The sequence below is a fragment of the Erithacus rubecula genome (genome assembly GCF_903797595.1).
Source record: "Erithacus rubecula genome assembly, chromosome: 5".
NCBI lineage: Eukaryota > Metazoa > Chordata > Aves > Passeriformes > Muscicapidae > Erithacus > Erithacus rubecula.
Window position 1 is genome coordinate 61,496,478 of NC_136687.1, and position 27,592 is coordinate 61,524,069.

At 44.2% G+C, this 27,592-nt stretch overlaps 1 protein-coding gene across 8 annotated transcripts in view; it reads right to left on the reverse strand.

Moving 5' to 3' along the window:
* Window positions 1–20,553, reverse strand: part of PCDH10 (protocadherin 10) — a 33,955-nt gene extending 13,402 nt beyond the window's left edge. For 5 of the 8 annotated variants that reach the window (XM_079306694.1, XM_079306693.1, XM_079306692.1 and 2 more), the window contains exons 1-4: window positions 16,940–20,553; window positions 15,515–15,573; window positions 14,845–14,951; window positions 5,513–5,818 (exon numbers count right to left, since the gene is read on the reverse strand). In XM_079306694.1, the coding sequence (XP_079162820.1) occupies window positions 5,513–5,818; window positions 14,845–14,951; window positions 15,515–15,573; window positions 16,940–19,537 (3,070 nt within the window). In that variant the 5' untranslated portion in view covers window positions 19,538–20,553. Of the gene's footprint in view, window positions 1–5,512; window positions 5,819–8,144; window positions 8,204–11,527; window positions 11,850–12,476; window positions 13,760–14,844; window positions 14,952–15,514; window positions 15,574–16,939 lie in introns of those variants that run through there. The other 3 variants (XM_079306697.1, XM_079306696.1, XM_079306695.1) reach the window with 3 other exon arrangements.
* Window positions 20,554–27,592: the final 7,039 nt, after the last annotated feature.

Here is a 27,592-nt window from a genome sequence, read left to right on the forward strand (position 1 = left end):
CAGTGGCAGCCCAGGGAAAGAATCACAGGAATGGGATGAGGCCAAAGTTAAATTTAATTTCTTTGGATGGCTCTAATAAGTCTCATCCAAACCCTCTGACTCTGCAAGCCCAGAACTATGTGCACCTATCAAAGGGAGTGCTGATGTTTAGAAACCATGCCACACAAATCAAAATGTCCAAAGAAAGGGATTCTTTACCCCTTTCCAATTCACCCTGCTTAGACACCAGCTCTTTGGGTAAGACAGCAGATTTTTTTTATCCTCTACATCCTACCTAACATGATAAAATCCTGATTCAAACATAAAATCTGTTGATGGTGCTGGCAGTACTTTCCATGATAATTACACCATTTCATCAGTGAGGATGAATATGATTGAGTGTATGTAGAAAATGTTGCAGAGCTAACTAGGGGGCTACTTCAGAACACAACTTCAGAACACAATTATTATTCCAGAACATCTCCCAGTATAAACACTGTTATCTCATGCAGGAAATTGTGCCCTTATGTAGTTTATTTTAACGTGCTTTCAAAGTAGGTTAAGCATTGCCAAAGTAATTTTTTTAGAGCAAAAAAAGCATTTCTGTATAGAAAGTTCAGGTGTTATGGCAATTTTTGACTAGTTTTGCATATTGAAAAAATTCTAAACTTTTAATAGGAAGAAAAAGTATTCTAAAAATTATGCTGATGTTGGTATGAAACTTCAGGAAAGCTCTAAAGCATTATAAAATTATTGCCCATCTAGAGTGAACCCAAATTATATTTTTAAAAAATGACAGCTATTAATTACAGACCAACATACTCCTGAGGTAGATTTAATGGTGCAGTTTCCATTGTTACAATCTCAGGACTTAGTTCAAAGTATTAAAAATAGAGCAGAATCAGATTGACCAGGTATTCATTGTGAAAATAGTCTCTGAAGATAGATTCTGTTGTATATCCTACAGAATCTGGTCCAATAGAGTTTGAATACTTAGTTTTGGTAACTATAGTAATATTATTTATAAAGTAATGGCTAATATAACCCCCACTGAAGGAAAAATGAACCAGAAATTGTTAGAATTGAAAGCATGGGAATTCTTTAAAAGCTACATTTTATTTTCCTCACCAGTGTTGTTTCACTTATTTTATTTTGTCCAGTCAGGTTCAGAATTTCTTTCATGTTTTATGAATATTCAGGTCTTTAGGAAAATTCCTTAACTGTCTGTCTGCAGAAATGCAGTGTTCAAACCACATGGATGAATAACAATTAATAAGTGTTAGTTATACAGTAAGAATAACATGTAAGCTAGGTAGAATCCTGGAGATTCTATGAGAATGAGAAAAACTATGAGAAAACTATTTTTAAAAAATCCTACAATTTACTGATCCCATCACAACTTCATAATTTGTACTCATAGCAATTACATAAAAAATAAATATATTCTACAAAAGATATTATTTAAGCATTAGAAATCCACTTACATTTTGTTCAGAGTGATACAGAGAATAAGCATGTTTATGTAAAAATTGATGTATGAGTAAGTCCAATGACTTAGACCAGCAAGATGAAAATTTGATGATGGAACAAAAACTCTGCCAGGTAAGAGATATATATATATATTACATAACAATCTGTAATATAGCTTCTGCTTTCACTTAGCCAAGCAATGATCTAAACCTCCAACCACAAAGAGCCAAACACCCAAAACCCCACTGTAGTGAGGCTTCACTTTCAACCATGCTGCTCAAGTTCAGCAGGTTACTGCAATTTATATCAAATTGGTATCATTTTATCAAATGTGTGTGATCTGATCACTCTGTGCCCCTGTTGCCCTGCACTTGTTTTGCTGCTCCCTTGCTGCTGAGCCCAGCAAACAAAAGCACACAGTTTACTTCCTCACTTCTCATCCAGCCTCCTTCACTTCCCATCCCTACCACAGCTTGTCTACATTAATTAGCACTGAGCTTTTGATATGACTTTGCACAGAGTTATTTTCAGTATTGTTGCTGCTATGCCATGTGTTTCTATGGAATGAATAGACTGTCTAGAGGAACACAGTGACATGATCAGTGTAGGGGTTTTGTAGCACTTTTTTGGTGTATTTTCAATTCAATTCCTTTTTGCAAACTGCTATTTTATTTCCTTCTTGCTGGCTTTGTGCATGGTGGGAAACTTCTCAGGGAATTATTCCCCATCCTTTTTTTCTCAGGATGAATTAGAATTTCTCATGTTAATATGCATCACCTTCTTCATTTACCTTTTCTAAGGTGCTGCACTGAATGCAGTGCAGGAATCCCAGAGCAGACACATTCCTGTGGCACCATGAAAGCTCCACCTGGAGCTACCAGCCACCTTTGGAGCCACTGGCCAAGGGCACAGCTCCAGGGAGGGAATTCCTCAGCTGCCCCAGTGTGCTGCCCCCTTCTTCTGATCGCTGCTTCTAGATAATAAATTTTTTTTTTTTTTTTTAACTCCATGAATTTTTGCATAAATGCTTGGGGAACTCTGACTGTGCTTGAAGTGTTCCATTTATCCTCATGGTTTTTTCCTCTCAGGCACAGAGTCTGGTGATGCTTTGCCCTATGACTTGATTACTTTAGGAGCTTCTTCTGCTACACAGAAGCTGTGCTAAAGGGTTTTTTTGACAGTTCAAATACACCCTATTGATTAATTCTCACTCACTCTATCAAAATTCTAATAGATTGACAATCTTTCTGTATTTGTTTCCTAGTCAGATGCCAGCTACCTTGTTCTTAAAACCCCTAAATTAGAAATGCATGTCCTATGCTGAGGCTTCTCACTGGTCCCTAATTAACAATGTTTTCTAGTACATTTTTAAGTGATATACACAAGTCTGACATTCTTTGGTTACTAGTTCTTGTTAGAAGCCAAAAATTAGAGAAACACATATCCACTGACTCCTTCCTATTTCTTTTAGTCAATTGTTTCAACAACATCCTCTTCCCTTTTCCACACATTTATTTAAAATGGTTACAGTGGATGGGTGCCTTCTTAGATTCCCCTGCCTTTCTCTGTCCCTCCTTGGGTAAACACAAATGCAAAAACCAGTTCAGAATCTCTGCCTCTTCCCTGTCCTCACCAGCTGCAATCAAGGGACTCACCAATTCTCTCCTAGCTTACTACACCTGATATCTTGAAGCTGTCCATATTGTTTGAATGCCTTTGGCTATTTGCTCTAAGATATCCCTTTTATATTCACTGATGACTACCCTAAAAGTCACTAGCCAGAATTTCTGCTCTTTTCTGATCGTTTGGTTTATAATCTTTATTTTTTTCAGGCACCAATTAAATTCAAATAGTTTTTGCATTCTGCAATACACTTTTTATTCTTTGCGAGTCATTTTTCATGAAGCCATTTTCATACATGCTTCAACTTTTTATACTGTGGTTGTGCTTAATATATGAGGGTTCTGGTTCATGCATTTAAATTATTTCTTTTAAAAAGTCATTCTGCTGACAAACTGATTTTGACATGGTCTTCTGTGTTAAGAAGTTGAACTTAATTGTATTTTTAATTCCAATTACCCAGTGAATCAACTAAGGTTTCTTCCTAAATCAACTTCCTCTTATATTTTTTTGTTGCTGTATTCATTTAATACATTATTATTAATAAATTATTTATTCATTTCTACAAGTAGTGCTCACTTTCTTTTTGTTGTTCCTGTTCTTTGCTATACAATTGTAATCTAAAAGACCAAGAAACAAAAGCTCCAAAAACAAACAAACAAATAAAAAACAAATAAGGGGAAATAAACTAGAAAAGCATTACTCTTGTTTTGTAGAAATTTTAGCTTTGAGGTTCAAGGAATAAAAGCAAAATTAAATCTGGATTCTCAAGTGTGGATTATGTAATAACACTCATTTATATTGGTTACTTCTGATATTTTAATTCCAATTGTTTATGCCCTTGTACCAGAAAAATGCAAAATGTAGATCAGTGTCTCTATGTAAAGACATTGTTCAACAAAACTACTTATGTTAGAGTAACAAAATTTAAAATTCCTAAACTATCAGTAAAACAAGGATGCCATTGCTATTTGAAATAAAGCTCCCAGGCCTAGAACAAATCAGAACAGAACTGTCATTGTGGTGTCACCAGATAACAACCATCATTGCAACATCCTGACTGCACCAGAACCCAGCAGTGGTTAGACCACCTAAAATTCTACCAAGCTAAAGTTAAATTTTTAACTGTCAGTGACAAAATCAGTACTGCTGGATTGTGCCTCAGTGCTGAAGAATGTTTTGTAGGAAAAAAATGATGGAAAAAAGTTCAGAAAAGACTGAAAGTTGTTAGGCTGTATTGAAATTTCACACTGCTCTTTAGAATATGACTGGATGATGGGCACATGACATTTTAACCCACACAAAATAGGCTGATTGTGTCAGGACAGGTTTTTAGGAATGGCTTTCACATATCAGAACTGGTAGTCAAATTTAAAGTTGTCAGTAAAGTGAATCTAAAGAGTAAAGTGATAAAAAGACTTCTCCTAAATGAATGAAAATACCAGGACAGCCAATTAAGAAGGGAGAACTGAGTTGCCTGTGCTGAGAATGATCTGTGACAAAGATCTTCACATATCAGAACTGCCAGCACACCAAGCTCAGAACAACTGAATGCTTTAGGAAAATAATTAAATTAATACAATTCAGAGAGATTCTTTGCTCTTTCACCCTCAATCTGCTGTCCTAAAAGACTTCTATTGCCTTAAAAAAGGATCGATACTGCAGCGTTAATGTCTTTGGCTTATTTGGATGAGATAAACATCATAAATTCTTGAAGCCAAGGAAATTACAGTCTCTAATAAAGCACAGAAGGCAGCAAATAGAATGAAAAGACATATTAGATCAAAGTGCTATTCAAGGGTTCTACAGCTGGCTCAGACTCCAAAAAGAATTATGAAGGTCTTTTTGAGATCCATCACGCTCTTTCCTGCCACATAACCATAGTCAAAAGGTGACTAGAGAGGCAAGATTTTGAAATGAGACAGAAGGCACAGAGGAGCACTGACAAGAGTCAGTACCATGTAGGCTGAAAGATGATCAGACCAAAGGCTCTTCTTCCTTCCAAACTATGTAAAAGGCTACTTCAAAATAATATACAGTCTGTTTATTCCCAAGATACTTCTCAATTATAAAAAGAAGTTCCTAGGACTGTTTTGTGAATTAAACCTAGTCTTTGAAAACATTAGCCTGGCAATGTCAATGTTTAAAGCATCTACCCTAGAAAATTTTGAAAACAATCCAGTATCAGAAAACAAAACTGAGCAACTCCCAGAGCAACTAATATTAGCTGACACTTTTGCTGTTGACAATGTCACACTAAAAACAATCAAGATTTTTTTTTTTTTAAAAAAAGCACTGGACAATGGTGCCTGAATCCAAGAGGAGCTATTTTCCATCCCATTCCTGAAACTGTGCCTGTATTTTTCCTAGCATGAAGAGCAGAAAGAGCTCGTTCTCGTTCCTGCCAGGGGAGCGCTCGCACAGCTCTTTGCGCGGTACTTACTCAAATACGGTGGTTTGTAAGGCGCTCGTGTATTAGACAGCAGTCCATCGAACTCCTTCCTCTCCAGACTGTTGTGCAGGGCCTTCTCTTTGCCAAAGGTGGAGAAGGACCTTTCTGCCCCGGGCTGGGCTTCTGGTGTTTCAAACACTTCAGTGTCTGGAACGGAGTCCATGCCAGGTACGTGCAGATTGCTGCGGTAATCCGCAGCTTGGCGTCCGTCCGATGGAACGAAGGAAGGCATCCAGCACCGATCTGAGTGGCCCAGTGCTTTACATTCCTCTGTGCAATTGGAGAAGAGATCCATGCCTGCAAGCATGAAAGAAAAAGAAACTGCAGGTATAAGCTTCAGCACTGTGAACGGCTGCTGACAGGTAAGACTACGCCAAGGGAAGAGAAGTGGAAATAGAAATGCCGTAAGGACTTCTTCCACTAGTTTCATCTCCTCAACAACACCATAAAAAAATTCTAGTTGTCCAGTCTTCAGAAGTCAAAGACACCCTGCAACAAGCATAACTAAATGCCAGAATGTCACGCTAACACACATACACAAAGGTACAACAAGAAGAGTATCGGTGGCTCTGTCTCACAGAATCACTTGCAGATCCAGATCTCACTGTTTAGAACCCATTCATACAAAGTTGGATTCTGCTTGCAGGTTGAAAATACCTGCTCAAGAACATGAAGAAATTGCTTCTACATAAATGTGTCTCTGCCCAAAGAAATTAAAAGTCTGCCTTTAGAAATCAGATATTTCATTTATGAAATGAAACATTAATGAGTCCTATAAAGGAACTACCTGCGTACATCACTATAGAGATGGAGCCTATTGATATTAAAAGCAGATGTTACAAAGTAGGAATTGAGCTTTCATGTGATCAGGAGAATCTATTCAATCATTGCATCACTTTTAGAGACAGTTGTCATTGCTGCTGCAGCAGTCCTTCCTATCATCATGTCCTCCAAGAAATGGGACAGAACCCTATAATAAATTACTGCAATTAGCAGTACAAAGGCAGATGCAGTCCAGTGTGATGTGACTATCGAAAAAATTGTTAATGTTTCCCCTATATAAGCAAACAATTATCCATGCCAACACAAAACTGTTTGCTTACAAATCCTTTAATGCTATTAAGATCTCAAATGACAAGCTATGCTGCTTTTGACTACTTTCAGATCAGCCTTCCAAAGTAATATTTCCTGGCTATGAGTCACTAAATCGTTGGATTATACTTGTTTTGAGAGGAATGGTGTATGAAATCACAGGGACAGAGTTAAAAATAAATACCAGCATCTCCAAGTCAGTTTGTCCTGATTTTGGGTGAGATAGAGTTCATTTTCTTCCTAGTAGCTGGCACAGTGCGCTGTTTTAGATTCAATATGAGAATAATGTTGGTAACACATCAATGTTTTGGTAGTTGCTCAGTAGTGCTTACACTAACACAGGGACATTTCAGTGTCCCATGCTCTGCCAGTGAGGAAATGCACAGGAAGCTGAGAGGGAGCATGGCCAGGACAGCTGATGTGAGCTGGCCAAAGGGCTGTTCCATACCAGAGAGCATCATTTCCACTACATAAACTGGGAGAGCTGGCAGGGAGGGGCTGGGCATCAGTCAGTGGCTGCTGAGCAAGTGTAGTGTGCATCACTTCTCTGTCTTCAATTTCATACTTCTCTCTTTCTCTGTTTTCTTATTATTATATTTATTTCAATTGTTAAACTATTCTTATCTCAGCCTACAGGTTTTACTTTTTTTCTGATTCTCCTTCCCATCCCACTGGGCCCAGGAAAATGAGCAAGCCACTTTGTGGTGCTTAGCTGCTGTTTGGGTTAAACCAATAAAATCTTCAACATCACACAGAAAAGCAGAATGGTTAGAAAAAAAAAAAAAAAAACAAACCTCTTTTTCTTGTACATATAAAGAGAACTGAGCATCTTAGGCATTTGTCATAACTGAACTGAATCTGTTATAAACATTGCATTTACAAGCATTTCATTAGAATTACAAGAAAATGACACTACTTGTACCAGAAATAGGAAAAAAAATTTGAACAGCTGTAATCTTAAGCTGTGCCAGGGGAGGTTTGGGCTGGACATTGGGAGGAATTTCCTCACAGAAAGGTTGATGGGGCATCAGAATAGGGAGGTGGTGGAGTCACTGCCCCTTGGAGGTGTTTTAAGTTTTTAGAACTGTAAGGATGTGGCACTCAGTGCTATGGCCTGGCTGACAAGGTGGTGTTAGGGCACAGGTTGGATTCCAAAGGTCTTTTCCAACCTAGCTGATTCTGTGATTCTGTAATAAGATTTATGTAATGTAGCTCATTTTCCAGCCAACACTGTAAAGAACTGGATTAGCTTGATCATCAGTGTGAGGATTAGTATTAAGAATTCTACCACAGTTTTGAACTATAATTTGAATTATATTAATAATCTTTATGTAATATCTCACACTACAAAAAAACCCCAAACCAGTCTCTGCAGAAAGGAACAATGTTTATGAGCTATCAACAAGTTCTTGAGTAAGAAAGGCAATCATTTAGACAGAAAAAAAAAAATAATGAGGAAATGAGAAATAAAAGCTTTTTATCTCAGAGTAATCTCACTTTGTAATGACTTTTTAATTTTAAATTAAGCAATATACAATGCCAGGTCCAGTTTCGATTAGAAGCTTGCCTTGATAATTGGCATGCAGAAGCCTGAAAATAAATTTCTGATCAGTGAACTGTTGAAGAATGCAAATGTGAACTGCAGATATGCTTAAGGAATCACATGAAGATCATCAGGCAAGGAGAAAAATAGTGCAAAAATAAATTCTGTAGTAGTAGGAGCTATTAAAGATTGAAAAAAAATATTTAGATGCAGGCTTCCCAGAAAGAAATTAGTATTTAACAATGTCTATAAAACCATGAGTGTGTGTGTATCTTGTGTATCAAAATGTCTGAAGAAAAATATTTTTTTGCCTTTCCAAAGATTTAAGGGACAATAAATACAAAATGGTTATTTCAATTTGCAGACTTCTTGGCAAAGCTACATGTAAAAAACAAAGAGCCCTACATTTAATAAGAAAATTATTACAGTTCCATTTTGCTGATAATGTACCAGTGACCATATTCATTCAACCTTTCCTGAAAGACAGTAGGAGAAAGAAAAACTGAAGGGTAAATATTAAATTATATTATTTAGGCTATGGAGAGGGAAAGATTGGAAGTTTTTTTTTTAATTATATGCATTCAAATATATATACCCTTTTTATCCCTTCACTGATCTTTATTTCACCTGGAAAATTACCCTCCATTTTACTATTTTGTTCTCACATCAGCTGCTAAACTGCAAAATGTCTCTATCCAAATATTTTTTTGTTCCCTTTTGAATACTGCTTGTCTACTGCAGTGCACTGAATAGTATTATATAACAGCTTATTATAAAAGGGATGTTATAGCCACCATAAATCAGGATTTTGAATAAACAAAGTAATGAATGTAGGGGATATGAAATGTGAGCTTGCATTGCAAACTTTTTCCCTTTTAGAGAGAAGAACTTGCAAATAGAAAAAAAAATTATATACATTGGAATTTTAATATACTCTGCTGGAAGACATAGCTAAATGTAAATGCTTGTTTAGAATGGGGACAAAATGTTCAGAGAGGCAAGGGTTAGGAATTGTTCCAGCTTCAATCAGTCACAACAGTCCCTAAGAGTTTAACAGGTGCAGAACCAAGCCCTTGGGTTTAGTATTTTGACAGAAAAGAAATTCAAATTAGCAGCTTATTTTCAAAATCCCTGTGCAGCCATGCAATTTACACTGCCTGTGGTATGAATGCTGGCTATTCTTCCACCACCTTTTTCCTGTGGGTCACAGTATAGAATCTTCTGGTTCCAATTGAAAAACATTTAACTCAGGATTGAGGAAGGGTGAGGGTTATTTGCTGTTTTCCAAGAAGGAAGGACATACCAGGATGAAGAAGTAAGACATTCAGCACAGAACCCCTTCATACCTCAAGAATCATATTCTTGATTTATAGCAAAATGTTCAGCAGTTTAATATTTCCATCTCATCTCCCTCATAAATCTGGTTATATATATATACATATTATATATATATGATCCTTCTGAACTGGACTATCCATCATAATTACAAGTCCACATTAAAGAAAAATGCTTTGTATTTTTCCCTTAGACCTTACATACAGATAAACTGAGATTTTAAAAGCGACTCTGAATAACAAATTTCAAATGCTCTATTTGTGGATAAAAACAGCATAGTGCATTGAAGTTCTGACAGTGATAAGCACTGCACTATCCCAGAAGCAGTATAAATATAACAACTCATGGCAAAGGCCACCAGCTCACTCCTATTTGCTCAAGTCTTATTTACCAGAGCAGTATGAGCTCTCCCACAACTAGACTTTGCAGATTTTCAAGGAAAATAAACTCCTGTCCCTCCCTCAAAAGCTGCCAAAAACTAAGAAACATGTTTATTAAGTTTGATATCTGAATTACCTCAACTCAGGTGCTTTGAATCAGATACTTGGCAGCACTGCATTTTGGAAGCATGTTCCCAATTTGCTTCCTTTTCATATTTCAAAAGGAGAAAATCAAAAGTTCTCTGTGAATTTTAATTGGTTTGAAAGACTGTTTTGTCAGGGCAAAAAATTAGGCCTAAACCCATTTTTAAACAACATGTCCTTTTTTCAAATTAATTAAGGGAGATGAACCATACACCAAGAGGAACAAGAGAACACTTGCATACATATTACTGAGTAAAAGATGTAACAAAAAAACAAACAAACAAACAAACAAAACAACCCAAACAAATTAAATGCTGACAAAGTATTTTTGCAATACCATTATCGGGAAGGGGTTTTCCCCAACAAGTGGATTTTCTTTTTCAGAACCTTGCCTTTTACTTTGAAAAAAATTACATTTTTATTTCTTCTGCTCTAGTTAGATTTGAGATAGATGTGATGTAGGGAACCAGATCTTTTCAGAGCTCCCTTCCCAGAACAACTATCCATAATATATCCATTTGGTTACATTATCAATGAGCAACTTGCTCATTTTCCCATGATTCATGTTTTGTAATAAGGATAATGGTGTTAACCTACTTTGCAGTTATCTACTGAAGAATTGGACTTTATGAAACAGAGTTATTACCACTCTTTCTTGCTATATAATTGGTGTGCTGCCCTGGATAAAATTGACTTCATCTACATCAGAACACGGAGAAAGACTCAAATATCTTCAATATTCAGCTCTTCCCAATCTCAGCTTCAAAGGCCTATCTGGACCACTGAGATGTGAACAGTATTAAGCATGCAGACCAAGGAAGGAGAAAAAATTCAACAAAAAAATTAGAAATAGCACTTAAATTTAGTCAAAGCACTTTTCTAAGTCATTTTCATGTTCACTCTCACTTTGTCTGAGATAGACTTTTTGCCCAAGTGATCTTCAAAACAGGATTTAGCTGTCAGTCTGCATAGGCTCAGAGGAAATACTGGTTTTCTCTGTCCATTTATCACTAAAGTTCTTCTTCTGACTTCTCTTATTCTTCTCCTCATGGACACTGAAATATTGCAGCTCTTCTGCCATAATGAACTCTCTTGGTGTTCAGCTAATCTATACTGAAAAGGTGTGAGCCAGTGTTTCACCCTGTGCCTTTGCACTAGACCCTTAGCAGTTCCCTTCATAAAATCCACCAGGAGAAGCCTAATTTCAGGTTTCAGCCAGCCACCAGTGTAAAGTGTTCAAAAACAGATCAAAAAAAAGCTGAAGTGCCTCTGAGACATTGTTCCAATTCCATGAAAAAAAGAAAAAAAAAAAAAAAGGATAATACTGTGAAGGACTCTGCTTGGAAAAGCCAAGTAGGGCAGCTATATGAAATAAGTTGGTGGCACGAGTCCAAATTTTACAGGACAGGTGTCTAATCATACAATTTAAATGTACACACATGCAGAGTATTAATTGGCACCCAAGCTGGCAGTTTCACAAGGGAGGCCAAGAATTTAATCAGCCATGGGAAATAAACTAACCTCACGCTTGAGAGTCACTCCTACAGAACACAGCTGAAATACAGTGTGTTGGTAAGGGGTACAAGTGTTGTGTGAGTTGTGTTTGTTCCATAACAAGTAGCAGCTTTTCTCTCAACAGTTTTCAAAGAAGGGCACAGGTCATTAGAACCTGGGGTCTGAGAAATCACTCCTCTGTTTGCCAAAAAACTCTTGTACTCCTTCACCTTTTTAAAGTCATTTTTTCAAAAAGCTTAGATTACTAACTCAATCAATGAAATAACTATTCAATACACAAAAAAATTAGGATCTTGAGCATCTCCCTCCTTGCCATTCCCTGCCAAAAGTAGATGACAGTATTTTAGTACTCCATCAGTCTTAATGAAGGTGAAAAATATGAATAATTATGAGGCATTAATGTGGCACTTTAATGAGAAAAATAAGAAAACTTTACATGCATTTCAGCACATTTAAAAATTATTAAACTACTTTTAAATCTATTTTGTGAAAAGGTGAATTATGGTTCAATTAAAAACCCAAGAAAACACTGTAGAACAGAACAGCATAGGTCAGAATTTTCACTCAATAATTGTGCAAGATGAAGCTGTGAAAGTGTGATAAATTTTCATCCTACATGTTTCTTCCCAGTTAATAACTGACCATGACACCCAGTTTGGATGGCAATGGACTACTACAGAACAGCTACTTGTGTGCCACAGGATTGTTCACTAGTGACAGAAGTCCTGTGCTGAACAGTAAAAAGATGTTTTGCCAGCAGAACATGCTGCTGACTAAAACTGGTGAGGAATGAGTTTTGTCTGCCAGGGTGAATTACCCACTAAATAATTTTAGATGCTTTTGAAAGCAAAGATGATGCTGCATAGTATCAGGTAATATCTTGGAAAGAAAACAGCCCAAACTGCTGCCATGTTATCAATCAGTGTGTTTTCCTTCAGTAATTTAGAAGTCATTGATTACAGAGCATCAGAATGACCAAAACAATTGAGAAGGCTTTCCCTCCATATTTCCTCCAGACATCTGAGGTCAAGCATGATTTATGCTTCTTTTTTCCTCCCATAAAATTCATCACTAAAAGGTAATAGGAAGAGTGAAGGTTTTATGTCAAAATATCTTGTCATCACTGAGCTTAAAGGGCACATTCTTTGCATCAAGACAGCATGATTCAGCCCAAAACTTACATGAAAAGTATATAATATATGTGTAGAAGATTAAAGCAGTTTATACAGAGATTTGTATTGAAATATTTATTTGAGACTACCATTAAAAATATGGTATATGCAAATTATTTTGAAGTCTCAGCACCAATATATGAAATTGGTGTATTCTGAGTTTTTAGTTCAAACTACTAATTGTGAGTAGACCAAGACCAATTGTCAGCTTTCATTACTTACTATGTGATCACCACTGAGGATAAAGATGCTTACAAATCACATCAGATTCTTAAATGATTTGAAATCATTTAAAAGTAGAGAATAGTTTTTCTCCACTATTTGATAAAATAGAAGTGAAGGATTTGCCCCACTGAGGATCAATGCCAAATATGACAAGTATTCATAGTCTACTTTTAAAATGGAGGGAAAGAATAAAGAACAGAGGCACAACAATAACAGCACAGAATGCATCTAAAAGAAAATAGCTTGCAGTTGATGTGCAACTATATGATTATATTCCCACCATCAGTCAAATCCAACCCCTTCTGCAGATGTTTATTCTTTTCTCTCCTGTTTGGTTATTATGGTTCATTATGTTGAGGGACTAAGCTGATTGAAATGTTCATGGAGATGACTGCTGCAGTAAAATGCGTAAAAGAGGGAAAAAAATCAGGAATGCAGTGGGGGCAGGAGGAGAGAGAGCTTTTTATAACTCAGTAGCCCTGATTGCTGCATCAGAAACAGTGCAAAAGAAAGGGTGGGGGGAGGCTAAATACATGGCTTTTTGGAACAATAATAAATCATACTCCATATATAGGCCAAAAATGAAAGAGGCTCTGTGTTCAGATGTAAACTTCTGGCAAGACCTGGTTTGTTGTCAGGTTCCCAGACACAAAATAGACACTCTGTTCACTTAGCATGAAGCCCTGCAAGAAGCAGGGAGCTCCAGAGACTCTTGGCTCTTCTCAAGTCTCATTAGGTCTGCATATTAATGACTTGCAGCAATAGAAAGAGGCCCTGTGGCAGCCTCCCCTTCCCCTGGTGCCTGGGTTTCCCATCGTTAAGGGCACAGGGACTGCAGCAGCAGGAAAAGAGGGGACATTAACAGAGCAGGCAGCACTGCTGTGACAGCACCGGGTCCCCTGCCCCCGAATCTGCCAAGGTGGGGGTCGGGGCAGAACACAAAAAGGAGAGCTGACAGTGTTTTGTATGACACTGCTGTAGCAAATCTCTGTACGTGACAGAGCACAAAGGAAACAAGGGCAAAGACAGCACTGTGCTGCACAAAGATGCACCAGACCTGTGGAGGCTGTGGAAGGAAAGAAAGCACAGCATTTGTGGCTAAAATGCAGTGCGAGGGTGAGTGTGAATTCTAATGCACAGGCTCTGAACAAATGTTCCTTTCAGAAGGAAACTGACAGTATGAGAACTCAGACAGCAAGCCCTACATATGGGCATAGCACTGCAATGTGTGTATTTCCTCTGTGATTCATAGTCTTTCAGAGCCTTTCTTTCCTCTGTCAAGAAAATGTATTTAATAGTCTCTTATTAACATGGAGACCACTTGCACTATATGGGGCCTCAGTTTGAATTAATTAACAGACCATCCTCCAAAAATTCTAAGGTATTACACATTCAGAGCACCCAATGTGTCTCCACTGATCCCTGGTAAAAAAAAAAAAAAAAAAAAAAAAAAAAAAAAAAAAAAGCCTCACAGTCTGGCTGTCATTCAATCACTGGGTTCATTCTTTCCCTTGGGAACTCCTCCTTCACTTCTCATTGCTGTGCCAGCTGAAGTGCCTACTAAACAGAACTGCTTAATGCTTTGAAACTCTCTAAATCTGCCATAGGAGAAAACACACTATAAAATGTACCAATAACTTTGTTTTAACGTGCAGGAAGTTTTGCTCCAGTGAACAACACACCGATTCCCACTCCCAACCAAATGAATAAAAAAAGCTCTGCCCCATGACCAAAAGAGGTTCAAAATTGCCTCCTTGTCCAGGCAACTGTAGCAGCAAGCTGATGCAAACCCAGCCTCCCATACAATAAATATGCTCACCTTATTCATGCCTCTCCTGTCTTATATTTCTGTAAGTAACTGTTCTTCTAGTCTCCCTAGTTAAAGATCCAATATTCCCATTCTCTTATCAGACTTACCAGAGGATTGACCTCGATTAGTGGCATCATGATCACTGTCTCCTTGCTCACTGTCTCCATGACCACTGTCCTTAGAGCTTACTATGTCTGCTTCCTGGAATGCAGAACTGGACACACAAACATCTTTACATTAGAATAAACATGAAAGAGGAGCTCATAAAACATTCTTCTGCCATCACATGGCCAAACACGGCGCTGCATTCCCCCCCTCCCACTCCTGCCTGCTGCACGGCTTCCAGGGAGGTGCCCTGCCCACCTTACACAAAACCAGGAATTTTCACACCTTGGGAGCCTGGCTGGAAGGGACAGCAAGGGTTACTATTACTCCTGGGTTTCAGCTAGTGGGTAGAAGTAATTTGGTAGCATTTACTTAAGCTGGTTAGCTGAACTTTAAATCAGTGATACAATGCTTTCTGGGAAACCCTACAGTAGCATGTTCTTAAGTATTTGAAGCACGTTTTACACTAATACAAACCGAGATTTTGTTCTTTTTTCAGTCAGTTCTGAAAACGGTTTAGAAAAGCCGTAATGCTGACTTATTCCGTGCATCTATGTACACCCGACTTCCCACTGCTTTACTGCCCTGCTCTATCTGCAATAAACACATTTCTGCACTCCAGTCAGACTTGCTAAAGCATGCATGAGGAAACCAAGGCTGCAGAGCTCCTACCTGTTAACTCGTCGGGGTCTGTCAACTAGATAACTGAGCTCAGCACGCTGATGTTTTGTCTAGGAGAAAAGAATAATGGGAGATGTTTTAACTCTTGATATTTCTGTAGCCGGCAGCAGAAAATATACAAGGGAGCAGCTCACCATATTCACTATAAATGGTAATGTTTAGCTGCAAGCAGGCCTGCAAAATCTGTTTCTAGAATGTAAGGGGGGAAAACAGCTCTTAGTCACACACAGATGGGAAGGCACGAGGGGTTTTTTCTGGAGTTTTTTGAGACAAGACTCTGACGTTTTCTCACAGTGCACACTGTTGAGCATCACAAGGACTCCCACAAAGAATTAGCATAACTATTTCTAGAGTGTGCACTACTTAGATGGCACTGGTATTGCACCATAAGGAAAGAAAATACATTGAGATACCCTCAAGTCATCAAAAAGGCAGCAGAACCCATTAGTTTTATAGACATTTTGAGGTATGGTCAGTATTACAAATCAGTATTAGAAATTTCACTGCAAAACTTAATGCCTTAGAACATAACATTCAAACTACCCTTGTCAGACTGGCCAACATTCAGGCTTCAGTATAAGAGAGAATGTGAGGTTTACACTAGTGCACAGGCAGAGAGGTGCTGACAATATATATGAGCTAGCCCAGCATAAAATGATTAAGGGGAAAGTAATATGGCATGGTATAGGCTTTGATAAAAATTCTCTACAACCAGATAACACAACATAGGCAAGATTGCAGGGGACATTAAATCTCAGTGTGTAATTTTACAGAAACTCTTTTCTTGCTGCTTTCTTTGCAAACTTTGGGGTTATAAAGAGCTGTGCAGAGTAAAGACAAATCAATTAATAACCTCTAATTCACAAATTAATTAAAGCTCCTCCTAACTACAGTGATAGTCACAGTCCCAAAGGGGGTTTCTCCCCAATGGAAGGAAAGTGACATGGGTTTAGAGCGTTGCTTCAGAGCATCCTGTGATTACACCCCACATCACCTCAGCCTTGTTGAGCAGAGAGATTCTGCACGGAGCTGTAACCCCCCATCTCTCAACTCGCCGGCGATCCTCAGGGGATCTCTGCACCCCGAAACTGCCCAGCCGGGGTCAGATTCCTTCAGAGGCACCGGGGGGGCTGCAACAGCTGCTAAGCCCGAGCGGGAGGGAGCCAGCGGGGTGTGTGTGTGTGTGTGTGTGTACCCGCAATCGCCTCTGAGACCCCCGCCTGTCGCTAAAGCCTCCCAAACAGGAGAGGGCAAAGAGGGCAGAGGCAGCGGGCGGATTAAAGGGGAAAGGAGCGGGACTGGGGATGCAGACGCCTTTCCCGACGGGAGCTTCGCGAAGGGTGTTTGGGGATGACTTGGGGATGCAGTCTGCGGGGGCTGCGGGGGTGTGGGATGCCGGGGGGTGCCGCTCCTTACCTCGCTGGACAAAATGCTGCCATTGGAGATGATGTCGGGCTGCTGGTCGGCGTAGCCGGTGACGATGGCCCCGCAGGGGTTGTGCTCGGCGTCGGTGCTGCGAGAGGGGCTACAGGGCTTGAGGAACATCAGGTCGGTCTTGGCGGACTCGGGGGTGAGGCAGACTTGGTAGCAGTAGTTCTGGTTGTGGTGGTGGGAGCCGAAGCTGCCCGACTCCTCCACCGGCACCTGCGCAGGGTTGCTCGGCACGTTGGAGCTCTGCACCAGCATGATGTCCGACTTGCTGAGCTTCTTCTTGCGGGCCCGCGCCTGCCGGCTGCAGCAGGGGCAGCAGCAGCAGCAGCCCAGGCAGCAGTCGCTGGCCAGACAGGTGTAGATATTGAGCTTCTTCTCCTTCTGGCAGCGCACCGCCAGGACGATCATGGCCAGCAGAAAGATGAAGGAGACTGAGCCCAGGGCGATGATGAGGATGAGGGTGAGGTCAAGCGAGTTATCCCCTCCGGAGCGGCTGGGGCGATGCTCGCCGGAGCCGCCGCCGCCGCCCCCCGCTCCCGAGCCCGCGGCCGGGCCGCCGCCGCCGCCGGAGCGCTCGCCCGCGCCGTCCACCAGCACCACCTGCACGGCGGCGGTGGAGGAGAGCGGCGGCTGCCCGTGGTCGCGCACCTCGATCACCAGCTCGTAGGGGCGCTGCGGGTCGCGCTTGGCCGGCACCCTGCGCGCCGTCCGCAGCTCCCCGGAGCGCCAGTCCATGCGGAACAGCCCGGCCTCGTTGCCCCGCGCGATGCTGTAGGTCAGGCGGGCGTTCTCCCCGTCGTCGGCGTCCACCGCGGCCACCCGGCTGACCAGGTACCCCGGCTCGGCGCCGCGGGGCAGCGCCTCCCGCGCCGGGGTGCCGTTCCGGCCGGGCACCGGGCTGACGATGGCGGGCGCGTTGTCGTTCTGGTCCACCACGATGATGTGCACCGTGGCGTTGCCGGCCAGCGGCTGCGGCTCCTCGCCCGCGTCGCGGGCCTCCACCTGGAAGCTGAACTCTTTGAGCTGCTCGTAGTCGAAGGAGCGGAGGGCGTAGAGAAACCCGTTCTCGGAGTTGATGGAGACGTAGGTGAAGACGGACATGCCCTGGATCTGGCTCTCCAGGATGGAGTAGGCGAGGCGGGCGTTGGCGCCCTGGTCGCGGTCGGTGGCGCTGACGGCGTAGATGTAGGCGCCGGGCACGTTGTTCTCGCTCACGTACACCTGGTACACGGGCTGGCTGAAGCGCGGCGCGTTGTCGTTCACGTCGCTCACCCGCACCTGGATGGACTTGCTGGTGCTGAGCGGCGGCTCGCCGTGGTCCCGGGCCACCACGGTCAGAGTGTAGGCGTCGCCGCCCGGCTGCTCGCGGTCCAGCGGCCCCTCGGTGACGATGGTGTAGTAGTTCTTGAAGGAGCTCTTGAGGCGGAAGGGCGCGTCGCCCTGCAGCAGCTCGCACTGCACCTGCCCGTTCTCCTCCGAGTCGCGGTCCGAGACGCTGAAAAGGGCCACCACGGTGCCCGGCGCCGCCGCCTCGCTCACCGCCTCCTTGACGGTGGAGAAGCTGATCTCGGGCGCGTTGTCATTGGCATCCAGCACCCGCACCAGCACCTTGCAGTGGGCGGGCACGGCGTTGGGCCCCAGGTCCTTGGCTTGGACGTACACCTGGTACACGCTGCTCTCCTCGTAGTCCAGCTCGCCGCTCACCTCCAGGCGCCCGGTGCGCGGCGCGATGCCGAAGAGCTCCCGGGCGCGGGCCGAGATGTGGCTGCTGAAGGAGTAGATGATCTCGCCGTTCTGCCCCTCGTCGGGGTCCGTGGCGTTCAGCTGCAGCACCAGCGTGCCCGGCGGCGAGTTCTCCGGCAGCGACACGGTGTAGACGGGCTGCTCGAAGGCGGGCACGTTGTCGTTGGAGTCCAGCACCCTGACGGTGAGCAGGGCGGTGCCGGTGCGCTGCTGGGGCTGCCCGCCGTCCACCGCCGTCAGCACGTAGCGGTGCACCGCCTGCTGCTCCCGGTCCAGCGGCTGGTCCAGCACCAGCTCGGCGAAGCGGTTCCCGTCGCCCTGCGTCTGCACGTCCAGGGAGAAGTAGCTGTTGGGGGTGATCTCGTAGGTGCGCAGCGAGTTGGTGCCCACGTCGGGGTCGAAGGCGCTCTCCAGCGGGAAGCGGGTGCCCGGCGTGGCGCTCTCCGAGATCTCCACCGTCAGGTCGGGCTCCGGGAAGGAGGGTGGGTTGTCGTTGATGTCCAGCACCTCGATCTCCACCCGGAACAGCTCCAGGGGGTTCTCCAGGAAGACCTCCAGGTGCAGCAGGCAGGAGGGGCTCTGCTTACAGATCTGCTCCCGGTCGATCTTCTCGTTCACGTAGAGTACCCCGGTTTCTAGGTTAAGCTCCAGGTAAGGGCTGCGGGAGTTGGGCGCCGTCTGGAAGCGCCGAGCCGAAAGTTTTGTAATGTCCAAGCCCAGGTCCTCGGCGATATTCCCCACGAACGTGCCATGCTCCTGCTCTTCCTGCACCGTGTAATGGAGCTGGCAAAAAGCCCCCTCCACCATCCAGAGCAAGGCAAAGAGGAATAGCACAACCATCTCCAGACGGGGAAAGAGATTCCCCCCTCCCCGGCACCACCGCTGCCTCCTCTTCCAAAAGCCACCGCCACCTCCTCCTCCTCCGAAAATACACACTACAGTGTGTGTATGTGTGTGTGTGTGCGCGCGTCCGTGTGTCTGTGTGCGCGCGCGCGCGTGTCCGCGCCTGCAAGCGTGTGGAGAGAGAGAAGAGGGGTCGGGGGAGGGAGAGGGGGAGAGGTTGGTTTGGGGGGCTGGGGGAGTGCTAGATACTATTTCTTCTGATTCATGTTAGGATTTTTTTTCTCCCCCATCTCCCTCCTTTTTGTTACGGGTATTATTGTTTCACACGCTGACCAAACGAAGAAGACAGGCGTCCCCACTTCATCTGTGATCTTCGGAATATACGGCCAACTAAAATAGCTATTAGGCGGCTGTAGCTAGAGACACACAGTAGCCCTCTTTTATTTATTCCGAGAGTCTTGGCACTGCACCGCGGCAGCAGCAGTGGCGGCAGAGACAGCAGCAGCAGCAAATCCCAAGGAGGAAATTTTTGTATTTCAAGATTGTCCTCGGTTTGTCTTCCTGGTGGGAGTTGGAGGGTAGATGCTGCGGGAACAGCCGGTGGACATGCCCTCTTTGGATGTAAGGAAAAGGCAGAAAAAGCGAAATTGAAAAAAAAAAAAAAAAAAAAAATCACCCACAAAAAAATTTCATATTAAAAAAAAAAAAAGAAAAAGAAGGCAGAGAGCTGCTTAGCTACCCAAAACTTTCATTCCCTGATGTCCCTAGGATTTCCTCTTTATATATATATATATATATATATGGATTTTAGATTTTTCTCTCTTCTGTTAAAGGTCTTTCATTCTCTTCTCTTATTGCTATGAGTACGCTCATCATCATCATCATCACTCTGGTTTTACGGCGGTGCCGATCGAGGTGGGGATTTTTTTTTTTCCCCTCTCTTGCTGCTTTCGCGTCTAGCCCCTGTGTCTGTGTGCTGCTGCTGCTGCTGGGCTCCCGTCCCGGCTCCGCTCCCGGCCCGGCTGCTCCGATCTCCGCCAGCAGTTTCTGAGCGGGCAGCGCTCCGTGCGCTGTTTTTGCGCAGCGCCCGGCTCCTGCCAACCAATCAGCGCGCAGCGCCGCCCCCGGGGGCGGTGTCCCATTGGCCGCGTCGCGCGTCGGGGGCGCTGCGTCACAGCCGAGCCGCGCCGCGCGCGGGCTGGGCGGGCAGAGCGCTGCGCTCCGCCGGGCGCCCGGGGATCCCGGACTCGCTCCCTGCCTCGTTCCTCAATCCCTGCTTCGTTCCTCGTTCCCTGCTTCGTTCCTCGTTCCCTGCTTCGTTCCTCAGTCCCTACTTCGTTCATTCAATCCCTGCCTCGCTCCCCTCCCCGCCGCCGCTGGATCGCCGCTCATCCCCGGCGCGCACGCACGCACCCGGGTGAACGTCAACAAGCTCCGCTCCTTGGAGAGGGAGTTTCCACCCAGCCAACTTTCCTTCGCTGGAAAGCTTTTAGAGGAAAGCGTGTAAACAAAGGGAAACTTGCTGTTGTTCCTTTCCCCCCATCCCCGCGCCTCGGTGTGTTCCACAGTGGAGAGAGCGCAACTTTCCGTGCGGTGTTTCCAGCTCCTGCTAATTTAAAGTACCACGAGCCTGTGCCAGTATTTTCCTATTTCCATTTTGGAATTTCCACTAGTGTAACAGGCACGGTGGAAGAGGGAGAATGAGGAATACTCTGACATTGAGTGGTGGGGCGGATATTTCTGCAGTGGGGGTCTGTCAGGGAAAAACAGAGGAATCCAAGGGAAACGCTCCGGTACCGGCTGTCGGTGCTGGCTGAGTGATCCTCGTCCATAAGACTCCTAAGTGAATAGAGTAAGAATAAAATAATTAAATATTTATCATTCTTGTGGGGGCTATACCTTTACCACCCCCCCATCCCCCCCCCCCAAAAAAAAAGTTATTGTTTTTGAAGAGCAGCACAAAGCAGGGATGTGCAGCTCCTGGATCTCTAATCCATCAGTCAGCTCCGTCCACACAACGAGCTACAGGTGCATTTTTCGTGCGGAAACGCAGGAACCCACATCAGGATGGCACAGGTTACCCCGAGACGCTGTGGATGCCCCATCCTTGGAACTATTCAAGGCCAGGCTGGACGGGGCTTGCAGCGAGCCGGTCTAGCGGGCGATGTCCCTGCCCAGGGCAGGAGGGGCTGGAGGCAGCTGCCCTCGGAGGTCCCTTGCCATCCCGGCCACCCCGCGCTGTCCAAAGCCGGGCCCCCCGAGGCTCCGGCGCCCCCGCCCCGCCCCTCCCCCGGCGCGGCCGCTGTGCGGGCGGCGAGCGCCCCCCAGCGCCCGCAGCGCCGCACTGCGCCCGGCAGCGCCGCCGCCTCCGCCCCGCGGGGCGCGCTCAGCGCGGCGGCACCGCACCGGTACCGGGCCAGCACCGCACCGGCACCGGGCCAGCACCGCACCGGCACCGCACCGGCACCGCACAGCCCTGCGGCAGGCGGCACTGCCTCACCCCGGCAGCGGCGCGCAGGGAAGCGGCAGCCGGCGCGGCGGGCAGGGAGATGCTCCCTCTCCCCCAAACTGCATCCTGTTCTCTCCGCTTCAGGGTGGCTCCCTACCCACCCCTGCGCTCTGTGGCAGATTCCGGTGCGTGTTTTCCAGAAAAATGGAAAAATTTCGTCGGAATCCCCCGGCTGCTCGCGCTGCCCGTTGGATGCGGACGGGGAGCTCGCTGCCTTCCCTTTCCATGCAGAAGCGCCGCCGCTCACCTGCCCGTCCGCTGCCGCCTGCTCCGGGCGCGGAGAGCGGAGATCGCGCCTCTCCTGCCCGGGGGAGCGGTGGATGCCCGTGGGAAGCACTGGGCGCGACCCGGGGCAGCCCGGCTCTAGCCCGGCTTCTCTCCCCGCCGCCGGAGCCCCCGGAGGGGAGCGGCCGCCTCTCCTGCCTTCGAGGAACGCGGGAGAAACCCGGGAGACCGAGCCCGCCCGTGTCCGTGTCCATGTCCGTGACCGTGCCTGTGTCCGTGCCCGCCTCTGCGGGCCGGAGGAAGCCCCGGAGATGGTGGTGGGATGGGGGGGACACATCTCGGGGGGCGACACCCACGCGAGGCTCCTGCAGGGACGGCGTGATGCGGGGGGCAGCAGCCCCGCGGGAACATACACTCATTTATATCCACGCACGTGTGCAGGCGTGGGGGGAGCCGCCTCCCGCCGGGAATCCGGGATGCCCCGCGGTTCCGAGCGCAGCCGGGTCTCCATTTTGGGTCTCCGGGAAGCGGCGGGGATCCGCGGCCGCCCTCCCGCTAATGCCGAGTGACAAATCGCACTTAGGCGATACATGAACGAGAAAATGATTTATGGATTTTCGCGACGGTCTGAGCCGATGAAGGCGACATGAATTATCCATCCTAATGTGCAATATATCATTTTCTAATAACACTGGGTTGGCCCTAGCGCCGTGCGCTGCTCCCTTCGATAGCAGGTATCGATTCGGCACGGTCCGAGCGCCGGCTTTCCGCCGGACACGTACCTCCTGCAGCACCAGCTGAGATCTGTGTATTTACCTCTTCCTAAAGCCCAGGGCTATGGGCAGACCCCTGACACCGTGGCCTTTAGTTTTTCCATCTGTCATCATTTAATTTGGCACTTCCTTTGCCGAATGAAGACTAATCTTTCGTATCACTGCTTTTCACTCTGTGCTGTGATTTGGAGATGGAAAGAGAGAATGCCAGGTTTGTAAATCCTCCGTGCTGATGGGGATGACACCTGGGTGAGTCAAACCTTTCCCCCCTGCCAAAATCCTCCTTGGCACCCCAAGTGCAACAGGGCACTTTCTAACAAGGAGAACAGATGCTAAATCATACTTCTGCTCACACAGAGCTGCCCTGGCACCTCCATTTACCAAATCTCAAGGATTATTTTAAAGACAAAATTTTTGCACTTAACTCATACACGGTAGGAGAGTGAATCATCAACACACAGAACTGAATGCATGTGCATAAGAGGGGGAAGAGCTGCCAGATCTGGAGGATGCTCCAAAGCCAAGTCTAGTGCCCCATGGCCAGGGCATCCCCTCTGCCCCAGCCAAGTTCTTTTGCCCTTCATCACATAGTTGCAGTGAAGTCATAGTGACATAAGCTATGAACAATCCAAATTATTTATCTAAATGGTTCCAAGTCTAAAATATCGCTTTCACATTAAGGAGGACAAGCAAGTCCTGGCCTTCCATGAGACAATATGAAACAGACATGGGGAAGATAGATGTAAAGGATTAATGCATTCATTTGGGGTCAGGGGTTAGATAAGTGATTACTGGAGGAGAGGTGAGGAAATGCTTCATTTCTCACTTGCCAAGAACAGTTTTTCCATTGCTCAGATACAAAAGGAGTCACATGAGTAAGGAAACATCAAAATGCTGTGTTCTGGGAGAAACAATCACTGCACAATCATATTTTAGGTTGTAGAAACCTAATCCTCATAGTTTAATCAAGTCACCAAAATGATCTGTAGGTTCTGTTTTAGGTTCAGTCTTAGTTTCAGCCTGGGGAACACTGTGGCCTCTTTACTGTCTGGATGTTAAAAACACATCAAGAATTGGCCTCCCCTGTCCCTCAAAGATTAGATTGTTAGATTGTTATTCCTTGCTTTAATGTTATTATCTTGGTTCAAAAACAAAAATAACAAAACCCACCCAGGTTCTCCCTCAAGAAAATTACAGCTCATAGTGCAGGAAAGATTACTGGAACTGATGATAGGATTATGATTATAAATAGGAAACAAAAGATACTATGGTTAGAAAGAGGCTGCTTCCTGAAGGAAGATGTATATGTGCTACTGATGGGGCCATAGGGTGAAATCCTGCTTCAAAGCAAGGTCGATACAGAACAATTTTGCAGATTAACTAAGGGGCTCAGTTAAGGTTATTTCTATCAGAGGGGAAGGTTCACTGCCACCACTCCCTCAATGGATTTCTCTCTTAATTGCCAATGAGGAGACAAAACAGGAAGGCTAGACAATTTGGCTAATCAATAAAAAAAGCCTGTCTTCATGTTTGCCTCAGGAGCACTCCGTATGTCAGATCGATGCAGAAGCCACCAAAGTTCTTGCAGGGGTCACCAGTGATTAAGACATTTTCTGATGGCTTTTAGACAACCCCAGAGACATGCATCTGCCACAAGGCTGAAGATGTAAGCAGGACTAGAGACACGATGTTAATCATCACTTTCACACATAGAGGAGTGCTCCTGGTGATGAAAACAACTCATTTATGACCTTAGACAGCTGTTTAATAAGTGATAATCAAGTATGACTTCATTGTATGCTCTGTACTCCACCAGTGATCAGACATGATGGACAGAAGGTGCCAGGGGTCCAGAACAGAATTACAGTGCATGCATCCTACAGGAGTTTCTTAAGGCCAGCTTCTGCCTCCTTTTCTTTGCCCACCCCCAAACATTCAATACACATTTCAGGGAGACTACTCAAGCAGCAAGAAGCTGTTCAGTGCGAAGCAGCAGATTGGTACAGTCTACTGCTATTATCCTGACTTCTTCAGCTTTCAGAGTCTATCATAATGTTTATCACAAAAAAAAAAAAAAAATTCTCATCTTGTTTCAATGACTTGTGATTTTAGCTGATTCAAGTCTGCATTGAAATAAATAGAAGAAAACTGTTTTTTCCACAGTTAAATTCTGAACATTTTCTATCAGTCAGACCTTTTACAGTGTCCAGATCAGAGCAGCTAAGGTCTTGGTCACTTCCAAACAGTTGTTTCTGTATGCATGGCTTTACACTAACATTTGGCCTGGTTCCTATAAGGTTGTGTCATGTCCCATTGCTATCAATTTAATAATTAGTCACAAATCTGACAGTTTTTAACTCTGCTTTTATTGTCGTGCTGCAGATACATTATAAACAACTGAAAATGACTTTATACAAGGTGATGAGTCAAAAATACTAATTTTATCTGTTTACTTGCAGAAAAGAGGTGACATATGTATCCAACATCACAGAAGATATTTCTTGACGAAAGACTCTTCAATAAGGCTTCAATTCAAGGCATCTTCAATTACTTACCATCTAGCTAGAATTTTCAGAAAGATAGTTTACTGCATAGATAGAAACCTGGTACTGAATCAGATGAAAAGAAAAATATGATCACATTGATCAGAGGAGACATAGTATTTTTTTTTTCTCTATAAATTTCTTTTTTTTATGGTATTGCTTAATCAGCTGCACCCATTTCCTTCAACTTCATCAAAATACAGTTGACCTGTATCTGAATTCAACCAGTGCTGCTAAGCTTGAATGATTACCAGAGCAAATGAGGACAAAAACTGCAGTGGAAAACTCCAGTTGTTCGAGACTCTGTTAAGCTTCTAATAATACACTCAAAGCCATAGGTAGATGCAGTTGCTCATGATAAAGAAAATTACACTGTTGATTTTCTTTTCAATGGCAAGTTCAAACCTTGAACTAAAACATCATTTGTTTTGAGGTTCAGCTTGAAAGCAGTAGTTCAAATACAAAACATCTATTCTTAGATATAATACTCTAGTGCTTGACAGAATAAATACAAAAAAAGCCCTAAACTCTAGATTGTTTGCCCAGAAGAATTTGCATTCTTGGGCCTCAGTGTTCCATGTATATATAATTTCCAGCATAATTCTATCATCTGAGTCATCGTGCCAACTATGCAGCAGATAACAATAGCACCAACTAGGAAGGAAAAGGAAAAAGATGGCAAAAGAGATGTTATAATTATGTAGTCACTTAGGAAGAGTGTGCACATCGATATTTTTGTACTTATTCTAGGTGGAGCTACTTCACTACCAGTATTCAAGACTGTATTTTTTTTTTTTTTTTAAGTCTTCCCTTGGTAAGATCATATGTTCAGGTGCTTGCTTTTTTCTCCTAAAATTGCATCTGTCTAGGGAAAACTTTTCCATAGTCTTACCCACCTCAATTTCAGTATTGAGGAAGTTCCAGTTGGAAAGCAGTTTAGTCACTTATGAGGCAATGATCACTCTTTTTTTTTTCTTTCTTTTTTGTCTATGCTAAAAAAAAATTGCAATATTCAATTTGAAATCTTACCAACTCCACATTTTGGAATAGTGGCTTTAGCAGATGGAGGTCTCAGGAGTACTCATTGCCATTCTCAGGCAGATACCAAGGGATCTTCCTGAGAATGGCAAAGGGATAAGTCCTCAAAACTTCTTCCACAGAAGCTGTTCCTTGAAACACTTCCACACTCCCAGAAATTTATAAGTTGGTCTTTGAAAAATCTGTGCTAGACACCTCCTCTCACAACTGCTTAGTGACTTGGACTGTGTGAGAAACTGGGCAAGTTCATATGTTCCACATAATTGCTGTGGAGGATGAGCATGGTTTTTCTCAGAATAATTATTTCCAGGATTTTGCAGAGCTGGATGTAGATCTGAGGCATGTGCACACTTATCCATTCACTTGCTACTCTCAATGGTGGTAAGGAAGCAGGAGAAAGTGGAAAAGGAAAAGCATCTCTACAGAACAACATGGAATAAGTGAAAAAGGTGATCTCATTTACTGAAGAACAGGGAAATGGCTATAAAAGTATAACTGCAGCAAAGCAATGGCAAGAAAGATTTTTTAAAAATCCAGACTTAAAAGCAAAACCTGTCAGGCTTTAACCCCAAAGCTAAATACCCTACCAGACTTTCCAGCAGCTTCCTAAGTTCCTGCAGCCTAACAACAACAAAAGTTAATTTCCTTTCCCTTTTCATTAACAGGCTTTACATATGCATATGGAAAAACTCCTTACTGTGAGCTGTTACTTAATTAGGTGAACTATCAGTAGTCCATGCTATAGATTTCAGCGGTCCACACTCTATTTATTATGCAAGTTGTGACCTGGTGTTGCTACAATTACAGTTTTTCAATTAAAAATCAAACCAGAAGATTCTCTTCCTCACCAGAAGTCGGTGCAGCAGTGGGGTCTCCAGAGGCTGAGGCAGCCTGGCTGCTGCTACCTCACGGAGCTGCAAGGTTGCTCTGATCAGCAGGATCTCACAGCCACAGGGAACAGGGA